This window comes from Clupea harengus, chromosome 23 (genome assembly GCF_900700415.2).
Source record: "Clupea harengus chromosome 23, Ch_v2.0.2, whole genome shotgun sequence".
Classification (NCBI taxonomy): Eukaryota; Metazoa; Chordata; class Actinopteri; order Clupeiformes; family Clupeidae; genus Clupea; species Clupea harengus.
Window position 1 is genome coordinate 21,655,411 of NC_045174.1, and position 14,352 is coordinate 21,669,762.

Consider the following 14,352-nt stretch of genomic DNA (forward strand, 5'->3'; position numbering starts at 1 on the left):
AGAAGCCAGAGAATGGAAGTGTGTGTGTGTGTGTGTGTGCTCTGCAGTGATAACTTCACAGCCTTGCACACCGACGCAGCCTCGCTGCTGCTGCTACTACTACTTGCGGCCGAGTGTGTGTGTGTGTTTGTGAGGTTATGAGGATGGTTTGGAATGTGACCACATTGAAGATGCATATATCTGATTGTGTGTCTGTGTCTGTCTGTGTGTATAAGACGTTATGAGAGGGTTTGGATTAGGACCACAAATTGCAGTGTGTTGTGTTAAAAAGGAGTGTGTGAGAGCGTGGATATGTGTGTGTGTGTGTGTGTGTATGCATGGTTAGGAGACGGTTCAGTATGGGACCAACAGTGTGAAAAGGAGTGTGTGTGTGTGTGTGTATGCATGGTTAGGAGAAGGTTCAGTATGGGACCAACAGTGTGAAAAGGAGTGTGTGTGAGTGTGTGCGAGTCAGCATAATGACATAGAAGGTTAAGAACAAAGATCTGATATGAGGATGTGAGCGTGAGGGTGTGTGTATATGAGGTTACGAGTGTGTGTAGGAGAATGTCAGCGTGAGTATGTGTGTATATGAGGTTATGAGATAGATAGACAGATAGATAGATGGATACTTTATTAATCCAGAGGGAAATTTCGTTTTTTTTTTTGTGTGTGTGTAGGAGAATGTGAGCGTGAGTATGTGAGGTTATGTATGTGTGTGTGTGTGTGTGTGTACAGGAGGCTATGAGCAAGAGTGTGTGTGTGTGTGTTTGTACAGGAGAATGTGAGCATGTGTATGAGAGGTCATGATCAGGTTGGGTGTAGGAACGCACACTGCGGTGTTTAATTTGATGTGAGGGTTTTATTAATTATGGAATCAGGGGGTGTGCTAGAGAGAGAGGGAGGGAGGGAGAGAGAAAGAGAGAGAGAGGGAGAAAGAGGGATGCAGAGGAGAGGGAGAGAGAAAGAGAGAGGGAGGGAGCGCGAGAGAGAGCATCTGGAGGTGAAGGGTTGATGATGTAAGTCAGTGAGAGCAGTGAGAGGCTGACGCAGATCTGGATCCGACTGAGATATGGCTCAGGTCCGATCCGACTGAGATATGGCAAGTCTGATCAAGTCCGATCCGACTGAGATATGGCACAAGTCTGATCAAGTCAGAGCCGACTGAGATATGGCTCAGGTCCGATCCGACTGAGATATGGCTCGGGTCTGATCCGGTCAGAACCGACAGCTGGGAAGGGAGGAGTGGAGACGTAGAACAGCAGTGTGTTTCTGCAAAGGTTATGTGGGGGAAAGACCAAGAGATAATATTTTAACAAAAAATGCTCCTGATATAGAACAGGATATAGAAGGCAAAATAAATAAATAAATAAATAAAGTAATAAAGTAATTTAATGCTGAATGACAGAAGCGTGGTGGGTAAATGTACTTGTATGTAAATGTATCCTAACTGTTGCCTCCAAAATCATGAACCCAAATCGCCTGTAGGTAGAGGGACAAAATGACAAAAACTACAGACTGGCATCTCTTGTCGTTTCTAGAAAACACCATACACGCAGGACTCCACACCATACACGCAGGACTCCACACCATTACACACAATGGGGGGAAACTTGAATTTAATGAACTTTAATTTAATACTAACAGGAAACCGTCAGTAACTTTATGAGCAAGGGCAGCTTTTAAATTCAGATTGGAACCACCTGAAGGCCATTACTATGCCTACAGACTTGGCTCAAGATTTGAATCAAACAACAAAATAAAGAGACTTAGATGGCATGACCATCTATTTACTCATCCTCAGCATCTTTGCCTTACATTAACTCAGTGAAGTGCTTCTGATTTGCAGCTATGATAAGCCTGTGGGCAGCATTCTGGCAGGGCATAGCCCATTGCTACCACCTACTGGACATTATGAGACATGACAAGCCACAGAACACGGACCACAGTTGATGTTCAGCATTGAAATGTTTATTTCAATAGCATGAAACTAGCTACGTAACAAACGTAAAATCAGAGTGAAATAAAATCAAAGGAACAGCTAAACCTGCTAATTTGCACTTGCAAAAACTACCAGCTAACATTAAAACATGTTTCATCAAAAAAGATGACATATAATGTAATAAAATCTTTAAAAAATGTTAAACTAAATTAAGGCAGGTAACACTGTACAATTGGCTGTGTTGTAGATATATACTGAAAAATTGGTGTTGAGAGGGAAAAATACAATACATTTTACAGTTCTTTTAAAAATACAGTGACATGCATCTTTTGTGTTGTGTTGTAATTAAAATGTTTTTGGTTTGATACATTTAACATATTGTAGCAAACAAATATTCTTTAATAACTTAATGTAACAATGGCAGCCTCATTGGAAATCACTTCACAGTACGGATTCAATCGAATCATAGAACAACAGATCTAGAATCCTGGTGAACATTCCATCTTCCATCAGAATTGCTTGATTAAAAATACCTGGATATCCTTCCCTTCCTGACACCGAGAACAAGACATCCTGCACCCTGATTTTCTGAGAAGATACAAATGGCAAACCGAGGAATTTGCGATGAAAGCAGGATGCATATGTCCCCATCAAAAACGCCTTGTGCAGTTCTGCATGATGGTAGGCGCCTCACACATTTAAAAAAAGTTTAAAATCCTTTTAACTTTTGCTTCACTTAAAAGGCTCGAGGTTGCCTGTGAGAGCGGAGTCCATGAGGTCATCGTCCTCGGTGCGCATGTAGACGGGGCTGGGCCTGGACGTACGCTCCGACCCGAGCATGGACATCGAGGGGTCAGATCTGGACGTACGCTCCGACCCAAGCATGGACATGGAGGGGTCGGATGCAGAGATGGGCGAGCGGGACCAGCTGTCTGCCTTCATGGGGTGTGACGACGGCCCGCAGGACATGGACGACTTCTTTTTCTCCTTGTCCCGCTCCCGCTCACGGTCTCTGTCTCTGTCTCGGTCACGCTCCCGCTCTCGCTCCTTCTCTTTCTGCTTCTTCTTCTCCTTCTTGTGCTTCTTGTGTTTTTCGCCGAGGCTCACGGACATGGAGCTAAGGTAGTCCTGTGCCGGCTGGTGGCAGGGCCTCATGGACTGGTCGTCGTCCGAGCTTGGCGAGTTCTGGTGCGATTTTTCTGCCACCGAACTGCTGCCCGACTCGCTCTCGCTGTCGGGGTTCAGCGGCGTGTAGCCCGGTGAGCGGCTGTGGCTCGGCGAACTACGGTCATGCTTAGGGGTGGAGCCCGTGAAGAGAGGCGACGCCTTCATGTGCTGGGGTCGCATTGAGCCGTCCCCACACCCTTCTGGCTTCTGGAGGGTCACCTTCTGCTTGATGCTGGGGGACCCCCCATCCGGCTTGCTGATGATGATCTTGGCAACCCCAGTGCTGCTCACGCCTCCGCTTTTGGAGTCCATCATCTTCTTGTCGCTGCTGCTGTTGCCTCCGGAGACGGACACCTTGGACTTGCCCTCCTTGTCGACTTTGTCACGCTTGTACTCCCCGCCCTGCGAGGACATGCTATGTTTGGAGGAGGTGGGGCCCATATTGGGAGGCACACCCCCTCCTCCACCACCAGGGGGCACACCTCCACCCCCTCCACAGCCTCCCTCTGGGCCTTCCTCTCCGCCTATACCCACACCGCCAACATTTTTCAGCTTGTCGATCACTGCAGTGAGTGAGGGTTTCTTATTGCGGCTGGGAGACTTCCCTTTGGCGTTGGGGTTGTTGCTCCCTCCTCCCCCTCCCCCGCCACCTCCTCCCCCTCCACTGCCCCCACCCCCTCCTCCTCCTCCCCCTCCCCCTCCCCCACCACCACCACTCCCCCCTCCTCCGCCGTATTGTGGTTGGCTACCTGAGGAAAAAGGAATCGACCCAGAAGAAGAGCTGGCTGAGGAACTGGAAGAGGAAGAGGAGGAGCTAGAGGAGGAACCTCCCCCCATCTGCTTCTGGGAACCCATGCCACCACTGGAGGAGGACTTGGATGCCCCCGGACCTCCCCCACCTGAGCCTATGGGGGACTTTGCCTTAGAAGAGGGAGGGGTGCCGGGAACCTGTCCTTGCTGATGCTTCATGGGGGAAGAGAGTTTCTCAGAGCCCCCTGAGCGGGAGTGGGAAGGAGAGATGTTTGGCTTGATGCTGGGGTTCATGAGGGACCCAGGAGGTTTGCCGCCTTGAGGTTTCATCTTGTTCCCACTTCCTGTTCCGCTACTTCCTGATCCGGACATTCCATGCTTAGTAATGGGGGAGGTGCCTGGCTTGCCCACACCCATCCCCTGGGAGGAGCTTTTGGACTGGGAGGGCATGCCCCCGCCACTCCCTCCACCCACCGGTTTGGAGCTGCCGCTTTGGCCCATGGAGCCTTCCATCTTGCTACTCTTGATCTTCCCTGAGGAAGAGGAGTGTGAGTGGTGGCTCTTGCCTCCGCCCGAGCTACTCGTGCCCCCTGAGCTTCCCCCCGATGAGCTGCTGGAGGTGTAACCCCCATGCGAGGACGTCTTCCCTCCTGTTATCGTGCCCTTGGGGATCTGAATGGTGATTTTAGGAATGGGTGGGGTGGCCCCTCCGGGCGGGGTTTGCGATCGACCTGAACTCCCAGGCGACTTTGACCCGCCTCCACCCATGGAGACCCCCGAACCCATGCTTCCGCTGGGCGGGGTGTAGGGTCGCCCCCCAGAGCTGTGCGAGGGTGACTTGCTATCGGGGTCTAGCTTTTTGCGCTTGGGTGGCTTGTCTTTGGACTTGCCCTCGCTAGACGGGGTGCGGCTCCGCTTCACCTGCTTCACCTCAGAGCCCCCCATGCCAGTCATCCCCATTCCCACACCACCCACCCCTCCTCCACCTCCTCCTCCTCCTCCTCCGTTATCATCCTTCCCCCTCATCATCTGCTGTTGTTGTTGCTGTTGTTGCTGCTGTTGTTGTTGCTGTTGTTGCTGTTGTTGTTGTTGTTGTTGCGGTTTCACCTTCATTTCGCCACTCTTGAACTCACCACCACCACCTCCTCCTATACCCACCATAAGAGGGCTCGGGCTCCCTCCCGAGTGGGAGGGGTGGGGGTCTCCTAAATCGGGAGCTGGTCCCGGAAGAGGCTTGCCCCCTCCGCTGTTCCCGCAGAACACCATGCTTATGTCGAAGGGGTCCTTGAGGGAGGCGTCAGGCGTGCTGTGGCCGTGAGAGGTGGGGTTCTGAGGGGTGCTCGACGGGGTGTTCTGCTGGCTACCTCCCCCGAACCCCTTCAGGTCTAAGTCCGGGTCTGGGCTGGGGGAGCTATCGTCAAAATAATTCTGGGAGAATGTTCCTTGGCCGGTCAGTAGTTCTGGGTTGAATTCCACCGTGTCAGGGAAGAAGTTGGTGGACGAGGTGTCGCTGTTGGGAGTGGCCGCTGTCGCAGCCTCGACGAGGAGGTCCGCTGCGTCAGGGAAAGGATTCTCATTGCTGTTAGTGTTGAAGAGGTCCGTGTCAAATACCCCGCTACCCTGCCCCGAGCTGGAGGAATCTCTGGGAGGGGTACCGAGAGACCCCCCTTCCTCCCCTCCCATGTGGTGCTGCCCGTGACCACTGCCACTTCCTTTAGGGGCCTGCTCCGGGATTTCTGACAGGATGTCGTTTATGTCAGGGCCTATGCTATCAGAGCTGGACAGTCGACACATCCGCATACTGGATGGCTGAGCCTGCGACGAGGCCTGCACGTGGGACTGGGGGTGGTAGGGCATCCCGGCTCCGGTCGGGGGGGTCCCACACTGGCTGGGGGCTGGCGTGATGCTGTGGGGGGTGTCCAGGCCGTCACCCGGCAGGTTGACGTCGAAAATTGTGTTCTGGGACGCGTCGACGTCCATGGAGAAGAGCTCGCGGTGGAAGTCATCCTCCGTCGGGTGGTGCGGGTGGTGGTGCTGCGGAAGGGATCCACCGGCCTGCTGCTGCTGTGATTGGGACTGCTGCTGCTGTTGCTTCAGACCGACACCACCTGGACCCACCACCCCTTTGTCTCGGGGTCGCTTCTTTTTACCCTTCGTACCAGGTCCTCCGGGGCAGGCCTGGCCCTGGTTATCGGTTCTGGGCGACCCGGATGAATTCTGCCTCTCTAAGGGGCTGCTTCCGTACAACGTGGCGAAGTCCGCCGAGGGGTTATCCTTCAGTAGGTTCATCAACATGGGGTGGTTCTTGGTGTTGCTGGCAGGGGAAGAGGTTGGCGGGGGGGTCTGGGGGGGCTGGGACCCCCCAGGGGTGTTCTGGGTGGAGGGGCTTGAACCGACGTTGCCGCTGATCTGCAACAGTGAGGTCAAGATGGGGTTCTGCGTAACCTTGCTAAAGTCGTCGGAGCCGTGACCTTGTTGCTGCTGCTGTTGCTGCTGTTGTTGTTGCTGGTGCTGCTGCTGCTGCCCCTGAATGCCACCTCCCACCTGCCCCATATTGTCCACTCCTGCCCCTCCTGACCCCCGGGGCATGTTGAACAGCGTGTTGAACGATCCCCCTCCGCTGGTGCCCCCGCCCGTGGGTGTGCTCCCTCCCCCAACTCCGGGGAGGCCCATGGGGTTGCTACCGTCACCTCCGGTGCCCATGCCATACCCAGGGCTTCCAGTAGGGGGCAGGTTCTTCTTGACCATGATCTCCACAGTCTCCGCGATCAGGGACAACGCAGGGGTGTCGGCCTGTATGGTCTCCGCCTTACGCCTGATGGCTCGCATAGTGACTGGGATGGACATGCACCTAGAGACAGCAAGGAGCGAACCCAAGAAAGTTTCAGAAATGCATTGTGAATTACATCATTATTATATTATTATTATTATTATTATTATTATATTATACATATATTATTATACAACAATTATTCTGGTCCAATAGGTTTCACAGATTTGGTTAATTCTATTACATCAGAATGAAGGTCACGAGAAGTAAACAAATAAATATATGAATACGTGTCTACAGGAATCTCATATGCTGTTCCCTAAGCACCTGCCTAGATATTCCCAAAGCACTTCACATACAGCAGTGAGGCAAACTACTGCAGCACACTTCAAGGAACTCGAGCTCACAAACGTAGTGTTTTTTCATTCAAGAAGTGTTGGTGGGAAGTTGTACCATTATTGAGAAAACAGACTTGATTGAAAAGAAACTGCTAAGTTAAGGTTAGACGTACCTCTGGACAACTTTAGTGATGAATTCATCTGTACAGATCAGAGCATCTGATAGTCCCTTATAGAGTTTACACAAGACCTGCCTGGAGTCACTCACGTCCATTACCACTGAAACAGAGATAGAGATGGAGAGAATGGAGGAAGAAGAGAGATGGATAGATCGAGAGGGAGAGAGAGAGAATGGGGGAAGAAGAGAGATGTATAGATAGAGAGGGAGAGAGAGAGAATGGGGGAAGAAGAGAGATGGATAGATACAAAGACAGAGAGGGAGAGAATAGGGGAATAAGAGAGATGGATAGATAGAGAGGGAGAGAGAGAATGGGGGGAAAAGAGAGATGGATAGATACACAGACAGAGAGGGAGAGAGAGAATGGGGGAAGAAGAGAGGTTGAAAGACAGACAGAGAGGGAGGGGGAAACATGGACAGAGAGAAAGAAGTGAACGACACGGTCAGTCTTTCCCAATGACATACCAAATGGGGATTAGATGCAAAGACAAAATGTAAGTGTGGTGTTTGTAAAATGTCCTGCGCAATCTACTCCGTCTCCATCTATGAAAATCTAAACTTTATTCAGCAGCCTTAACCTTAATCAACCAGCCAGACAAACAAAAGCAACAGCGAGATTGCAAACAGTGTCTTTACATGCATGCGATTCCTCTACACACTCATCATTGATGCGTTACAACTGCTTTTACTTGTGTTTGTTGTGACCGTAGCAACAGCGAGATTGCAAACAGTGTCTTTACATGCATGCGATTCCTCTACACACTCATCATTGATGCGTTACAACTGCTTTTACTTGTATTTGTTGTGACCGTAGCAACAGCGAGATTGCAAACAGTGTCTTTACATGCATGCGATTCCTCTACACACTCATCATCCACACGCTTCCTGAGTTGGGTCTATTTGGTGCAAACATTGAGGGTTACTGCCGTAATATTACAGTTATTGATGCGTTACAACTGCTTTTACTTGTATTTGTTGTGACCGTAGCAACAGCGAGATTGCAAACAGTGTCTTTACATGCATGCGATTCCTCTACACACTCATCATGCACACGCTTCCTGAGTTGGGTCTATTTGGTGCAAACATTGAGGGTTACGGCCGTAATATTACAGTTATTGATGCGTTACAACTGCTTTTACTTGTGTTTGTTGTGACCGTAGCAACAGCGAGATTGCAACCAGTGTGAAAAACAGTAAAGAGAGGAAAGAGCTTGATCTTGGGTCCTTACCACAAACCAGTGACTCGTTGACTGGATGCTGGAAGGACACACTGAAACTGGAGTCTGTGAGAGGGCACACCTCAAACTGCAGCAGGCCTGGGGTATCTGCCAACAAGAACAACACACATCAGAGAACAACAACAACAACAACAACACACATCAGAGAACAACAACAACACACATCACAGAACAACAACAACACACATCAGAGAACAACAACAACACACATCAGAGAACAACAACAACACACATCAGAGAACAACAACAAGAACAACACACATCAGAGAACAACAACACACATCAGAGAACAACAACAACACACATAAGAGAACAACAACAACACACATCAAAGAACAACAACAAGAACAACACACATCAGAGAACAACAACAACACACATCAGAGAACAACAACAACACACATAAGAGAACAACAACAACACACATCAGAGAACAACAACAACAACAACACACATCAGAGAACAACAACAACACACATCAGAGAACAACAACAACACACATCAGAGAACAACAACAACACACATCAGAGAACAACAACAACAACACACATCAGAGAACAACAACAACACACATCAGAGAACAACAACAACACACATCAGAGAACAACAACAAGAACAACACACATCAGAGAACTTCACAATGCTTCACAACTTCACAACTGCTATTACAACTGCTGTTACTCGTAATTGTTGTGACAGTAGCAACAGCAGTAATAGCAACAGAGGTTACCACTGTAGTATCATCTCAAAGTGAAAACAGATTCCTACAAAGTATCGCCCCCTTCAAGTCAGGCTTAAGTAGATGCACCTTTGGCAGCCTTTACAGCCTTGAGCCTGTGTGTGTAGTTCTCTCTCAGCTTTGAGCCTGTGTGTGTAGGTCTCTATCAGCTTTGCACATCTGGACACTACAATTTTTCCCCATTCTTTACAAAACTGCTCAAGCTCCGTCAGGTTACATAGGAATCATGGGATCTCTGTTATTAATAATACACCAACATTCCTCAAGTACGAGTCTAACGCGTGTGTTGATCAGGGTGATGAGTCTAACGCGTGTGTTGATCAGGGTGATAAAACGTAACATACTGCAGTAGCGGAGGACATGTCAGTGGCATTAACTATTAGTGGCATTGTATTTTATTTTATTGTATCTTATTTTATTTTTTTGATTTATTGTCAATGTTATGTTTGATATACGTTAATGCCTTTTTTAGGTTGGGGGACTGCCAATGGAAACTAGCTTTTTGGCTATAATTGGGTGCATTTACATTTTAATGTTCATGAATGTACACTGTCCCTCTTGATCAAATAAACAAATTGATTGATTGATTGATTGATTGATTGATTGATTAAATACATAAGTGCGGACACCACTACCATGCTCTCTTCTCACCTTCTTTGAGTTGTGTGCGTTTCACGCAGCTGCCAATCAAATTGTTGTAGGCGGCCTGGTGTCGGATTATGTCCAGCAGGGCGGGCACCTGTGCCGGGTGTCTGAAGGGGATCCTGGACACCTGCGCCCCCTGGAGGGACAACCCGTCCTGCACCGGTGCATCTCCATTCAGGAAGTAACAATGCTGTTGCCCTGGCAATGACTGGGAAGGTGGGGAGGGTGGCAACAAGAAGTAAACAAAGACTTAATTCAGAATTTAGAATGTAAGACACATAATTCCAAGATCATCCCTACGTGATCACAATCTCAAAATAAGGCACTTAACTCCTAAGGTGGTCTGAAGTGTACAGAAACTTGGACTTGAAACTTGGCGCATGTTATGAGTGGAGGTTCTAATAGACTTACTGCATAGAAGCGCATGTTATGAGTCGAGGTTCTGATAGACTTACTGCATAGAAGCGCATGTTATGAGTGGAGGTTCTAATAGACTTACTGCATAGAAGCGCATGTTATGAGTGGAGGTTCTAATAGACTTACTGCATAGAAGCGCATGTTATGAGTCGAGGTTCTGATAGACTTACTGCATAGAAGCGCATGTTATGAGTGGAGGTTCTAATAGACTTACTGCATAGAAGCGCATGTTATGAGTCGAGGTTCTGATAGACTTACTGCATAGAAGCGCATGTTGTGAGTGGAGGGGTGGGGGTGGGTTTCTCCTTCCTCCTGCAGCTGGGACTGGATGATGAGCTCGTAGAGGGAGGTCAACTTGGGGTGCGTCTCAAATACAGGGATACCTGGGGGACAGGGGATAGTGAGGCTCTGTCACATACAAACACACACACACACACACAGACACAGACACAGACACAGACACAGACACACACACAGACACAGACACAGACACAGACACACACACACACACACACACACACACACAGACACACACACAGACACAGACAGACACAGACAGACACACACAGACACACACAGACACACACAGACAGACAGACAGACACACACAGAGACACACACAGAGACACACACACAGACACACACCTGTTGCACTCCCCATCCTCTGGATAAAGGAGAAGGAGAAAGGCATGGCCCGATTTATCTTCAGGAAAAAACAGGCGGGCAGGTCCACACAGTTAGAGTTGGTCACAGAGGAGAATGAAGGGGTCCTGAGAGAGAGAGAGACAGAGAGAGAGAAGGAGAGAGGGAGAGGGGAGAGAGAGAGAGTGAGAGAGAAATAAGAGAGTGTGATGGAGATGGAGAGAGAGAGATGGAGGAAGAGAGAGAGAGAGAGGGGGGGGGAGAGAGATTAGAGAGGGAGAGAGATTAGAGGGGGAGAGAGGGAGAGAGAGAGGGGGAGAGAAATAAGAGTGCGATGGAGATGGAGAGAGAGAGAGAGAGGGAGAGAGAGATGGAGGGAGAGAGAGAGAGAGAGAGATTAGAGAGGGAGAGAGGGAGAGAGAGATTAGAGAGAGAGAGAGGGGGAGAGAGAGTGTGTGAGACAGAGGGAGACCTCTCTCTTAATCAGGGCACTCCATAATGAGAGTACTCCTGAGCATTGACTCTAACCTTTCTGATATTATAACTAAATATGCACGAAAACCACAACTCGGCTCCAAACAGATTACACACAAACCACCTAAGCCTGCATGCAAGACTTCATGTGGATCCGGAGCGAAGAGCCTCACTTAAAAGCACATAAGAACGCTGGGTACTGGTTTTCAATTCAATCCAATTTTATTTATATAGCGCCATAACAATACAATTGTCTCTAGGCGCTTTACAGAGCCCAGAGCCTGAAACCCCCTTAGTGCAAGCACAATGGCAACACGGGCAAGAAAAAAAACTCCCTGTTAGTCAGTAAGGAACCTTAAGCAGAACCACGGCACATAAGGGGGGACCCATCTGCTTGAGGTCGGCCGGGTTTTAGGCTGTGACGCGGTGTGACGTGTGGTGTGACGTGACCTACCCCCTGTTGTCCACCGGGTGTGATCCTGTGATGAGAGGGGCGATGGGAAGCTTGTACACGGCAGTGGTCCCCTCCACGGTCACAGACACACTCACCCCCAAGGAACGAGGGACTGAGGAGAAACAGGAAGAACAAAGACAGGAAGATGAGGGAGGGGGGCATGATTACGTTTCAAAGTAAAGGTTCCCCATGGAAAATATCAAGAATGACTGTCTATGTGATTAATAGTAATAGTATTTTAGTCTTCGTGTTTCCTTCTCCAATTTGTAATGCATTTTCTTACCAAAACTCTTTTTTGTGGATTAGATTGTTTTTAAAATATTTTGAAATGTTTTTCCCTCTATGATAAAGAACATGACTAATGTTTTTTCTCTGCTTTGACTCTTTGTTGTCTCCTTACTGTTGGAGTCGGTGAAGCTGAGCTGGTTGCCGGTGCCCTCCTCGAACACGTCGTAGGGGGACACGTAGCACTGCAGGGTCACCAGCTGACCTCCGCTGCGAGGGGTCAACAGGCCCACGCTCCCGTGCAGGACGGTCTCCACGGTGTTGGCGTTGGTGGCTAACCTGCCGTTTCCACGGAGAAGGACGGAAGGCTTTAGAAATCATGCACCATCCATTGGAAAGTTCACATGGCTTAATAGTGGAACACTATCCCAAAACTCCTAGGTGAATGAAAAGTAACCTTGCACTTTGACCTTTGACATTTCAACGAGATGAGAGGATGTGTATTTGTAATTGTAACCTCAAAACCTGAGCCTCAAAGAAGGTTGCGGATTGCTGGCATACTTTTGTGACAACTTAGAGCTGGCAGACTTATATAACTATAACAACTATATAAAAAACCTTGGCATACAGAATGTGTTAAAACGAATGCGCAAATTTATACTAATACTAGACATACTAATACTAATGCGCAAATGTAGAAGACAGACAGAAAGAATTCTGTAAGACTACCCCACAGACCAACAACAACACGAAGGTCAGAGGTCAGAGCCAACCCACCTGAACATGTTCATCATCTTGGTGAGGTCCGATTCCAGAGACTGCAAAGCCAGGTACATCTTAGTTTTCAGTTTACTGGAGTAGAGAAAAGACAAGAGAAAAAGGAGAGAAAGATGGATAGCGAGAGAGAGAGAAAGAGAGAAGGGGAGAGGTAGAGAGAGAAAGAGAGAGAATGATGGATAGCGAGAGAGAGAGCGAGCGAGAGATAGAGGGAGAGAGAGACAGAGAATGATGGATGGCGAGAGAGAGAGAGAGAGAGAGAGAGAAAGATCTGCATCAGCATGTTGAAAAACTACAACATTAATTAATTGTTGCAGCCAATTAAGTGCCGTCGTGCAAATGAGTTTCAACACAAATAGTCCTGCAGGACCGCCCATAACACCACCCCTCACCCACACACACACACACACACACACACACACACACACACACACACACACACACACACACACACACTTTAGCGAGAGAGAGAGAGAGAAAGATCTGCATCAGCATGTTGAAAAACTACAACAGACAATACTGCAGACAGACAGAATAGTTCAACCGATCAGAAACCAAACGCCACTCAGAGAACCTTACTCAGGTCATCTCAGACTCTACAAAGAAACAACACAAATACTTACACACACACTCCAATAAAATGAGTCTGTATACCTATAGAGAGAGAGAGAGAGAGAGAGAGAGAGAGAGAGAGAGAGAGCGAGAGAGAGAAAGAGAGAGTGCTTACTTGTCCCCGGGGAGCTTGTACAGGTTGACTAGGCCCTTGAGATGCTTTGAGAACTCCTCAAAATTCTTCTCTCTATAACAGGAGAGAGCAAATTTAAAACAAATTACAATAACAGTAGGTATACGTGTCACACATTAAAGGAACACACACACTGATAAATGGTGTACAATCACCTGTGACATTAAATGACTTGGATAAAAGCACCAGCTGAATTAATGACTGCAGATGTAAATTTAGCCTGGGCCTCTAAATGTATTCCCCCAATGAGGAAGATCTACCCGTGACTCACCTGAGATGCTGGATCAGCTCCGGACAGCTCTAAAATGAAGAGAAAGAAAGAGAAAAAGAAAGAGAGAAGTTTAGCACTCCTTCTCTAAACCGCTGTCTAAGAGAAAGAGAGAAGTTTAATACTCCTTCTCTAAACCGCTGTCTAAGAGAAAGAGAGAAGTTTAATACTCCGTCTCTAAACTGCTGTCAAAGAGAAAGAGAGAAGTTTAACACTCCTTCTCTAAACCGCTGTCTAAAGGCCCACTGACGGCGTCCGACACGTGTTAAGAGACGCCAGAGTTTAGATGCCCACTGGCACCATCTGATGCACGTCCACCCTGAGTTACGACCCGGTTTCTACATCTGATGCACGTCCACCCTGAGTTACGACCCGGTTCTACATCCTGCGTGACAGGTTCTTAGAAATGGCTTGGTTTTCAAATAAATCCACGTATTCGTTTTTTAACAATTTATTCTAATTTGTATGGCCCTGTGGGTTAAAAGCATGTCTCTGCTTTCCTTAGCAACCATTGCCACAAGTAAACAAAACGAACTACCTAAGTACCTAAAGCTACCCAGCTTGTGTAAAGCAGTTGGCTAATACAAATTAAATGTCTATATTGC

At 48.3% G+C, this 14,352-nt stretch overlaps 1 protein-coding gene across 1 annotated transcript in view; it reads right to left on the reverse strand.

Annotated features, from left to right (window-relative positions):
- Positions 1-2,346: 2,346 nt before the first annotated feature.
- The window catches only part of med1 (mediator complex subunit 1), a 19,584-nt gene continuing 7,578 nt past the window's right edge, over positions 2,347-14,352 (reverse strand). The window contains exons 6-16 of the mRNA XM_031560698.2: positions 13,751-13,779; positions 13,462-13,533; positions 12,735-12,809; positions 12,133-12,296; positions 11,733-11,844; positions 10,808-10,932; positions 10,421-10,545; positions 9,752-9,953; positions 8,353-8,448; positions 7,120-7,225; positions 2,347-6,689 (exon numbers count right to left, since the gene is read on the reverse strand). Coding sequence (XP_031416558.1) covers positions 2,654-6,689; positions 7,120-7,225; positions 8,353-8,448; positions 9,752-9,953; positions 10,421-10,545; positions 10,808-10,932; positions 11,733-11,844; positions 12,133-12,296; positions 12,735-12,809; positions 13,462-13,533; positions 13,751-13,779 — 5,142 coding nt within the window. The 3' untranslated portion in view covers positions 2,347-2,653. The remainder of the gene's footprint in view (positions 6,690-7,119; positions 7,226-8,352; positions 8,449-9,751; positions 9,954-10,420; positions 10,546-10,807; positions 10,933-11,732; positions 11,845-12,132; positions 12,297-12,734; positions 12,810-13,461; positions 13,534-13,750; positions 13,780-14,352) is intronic.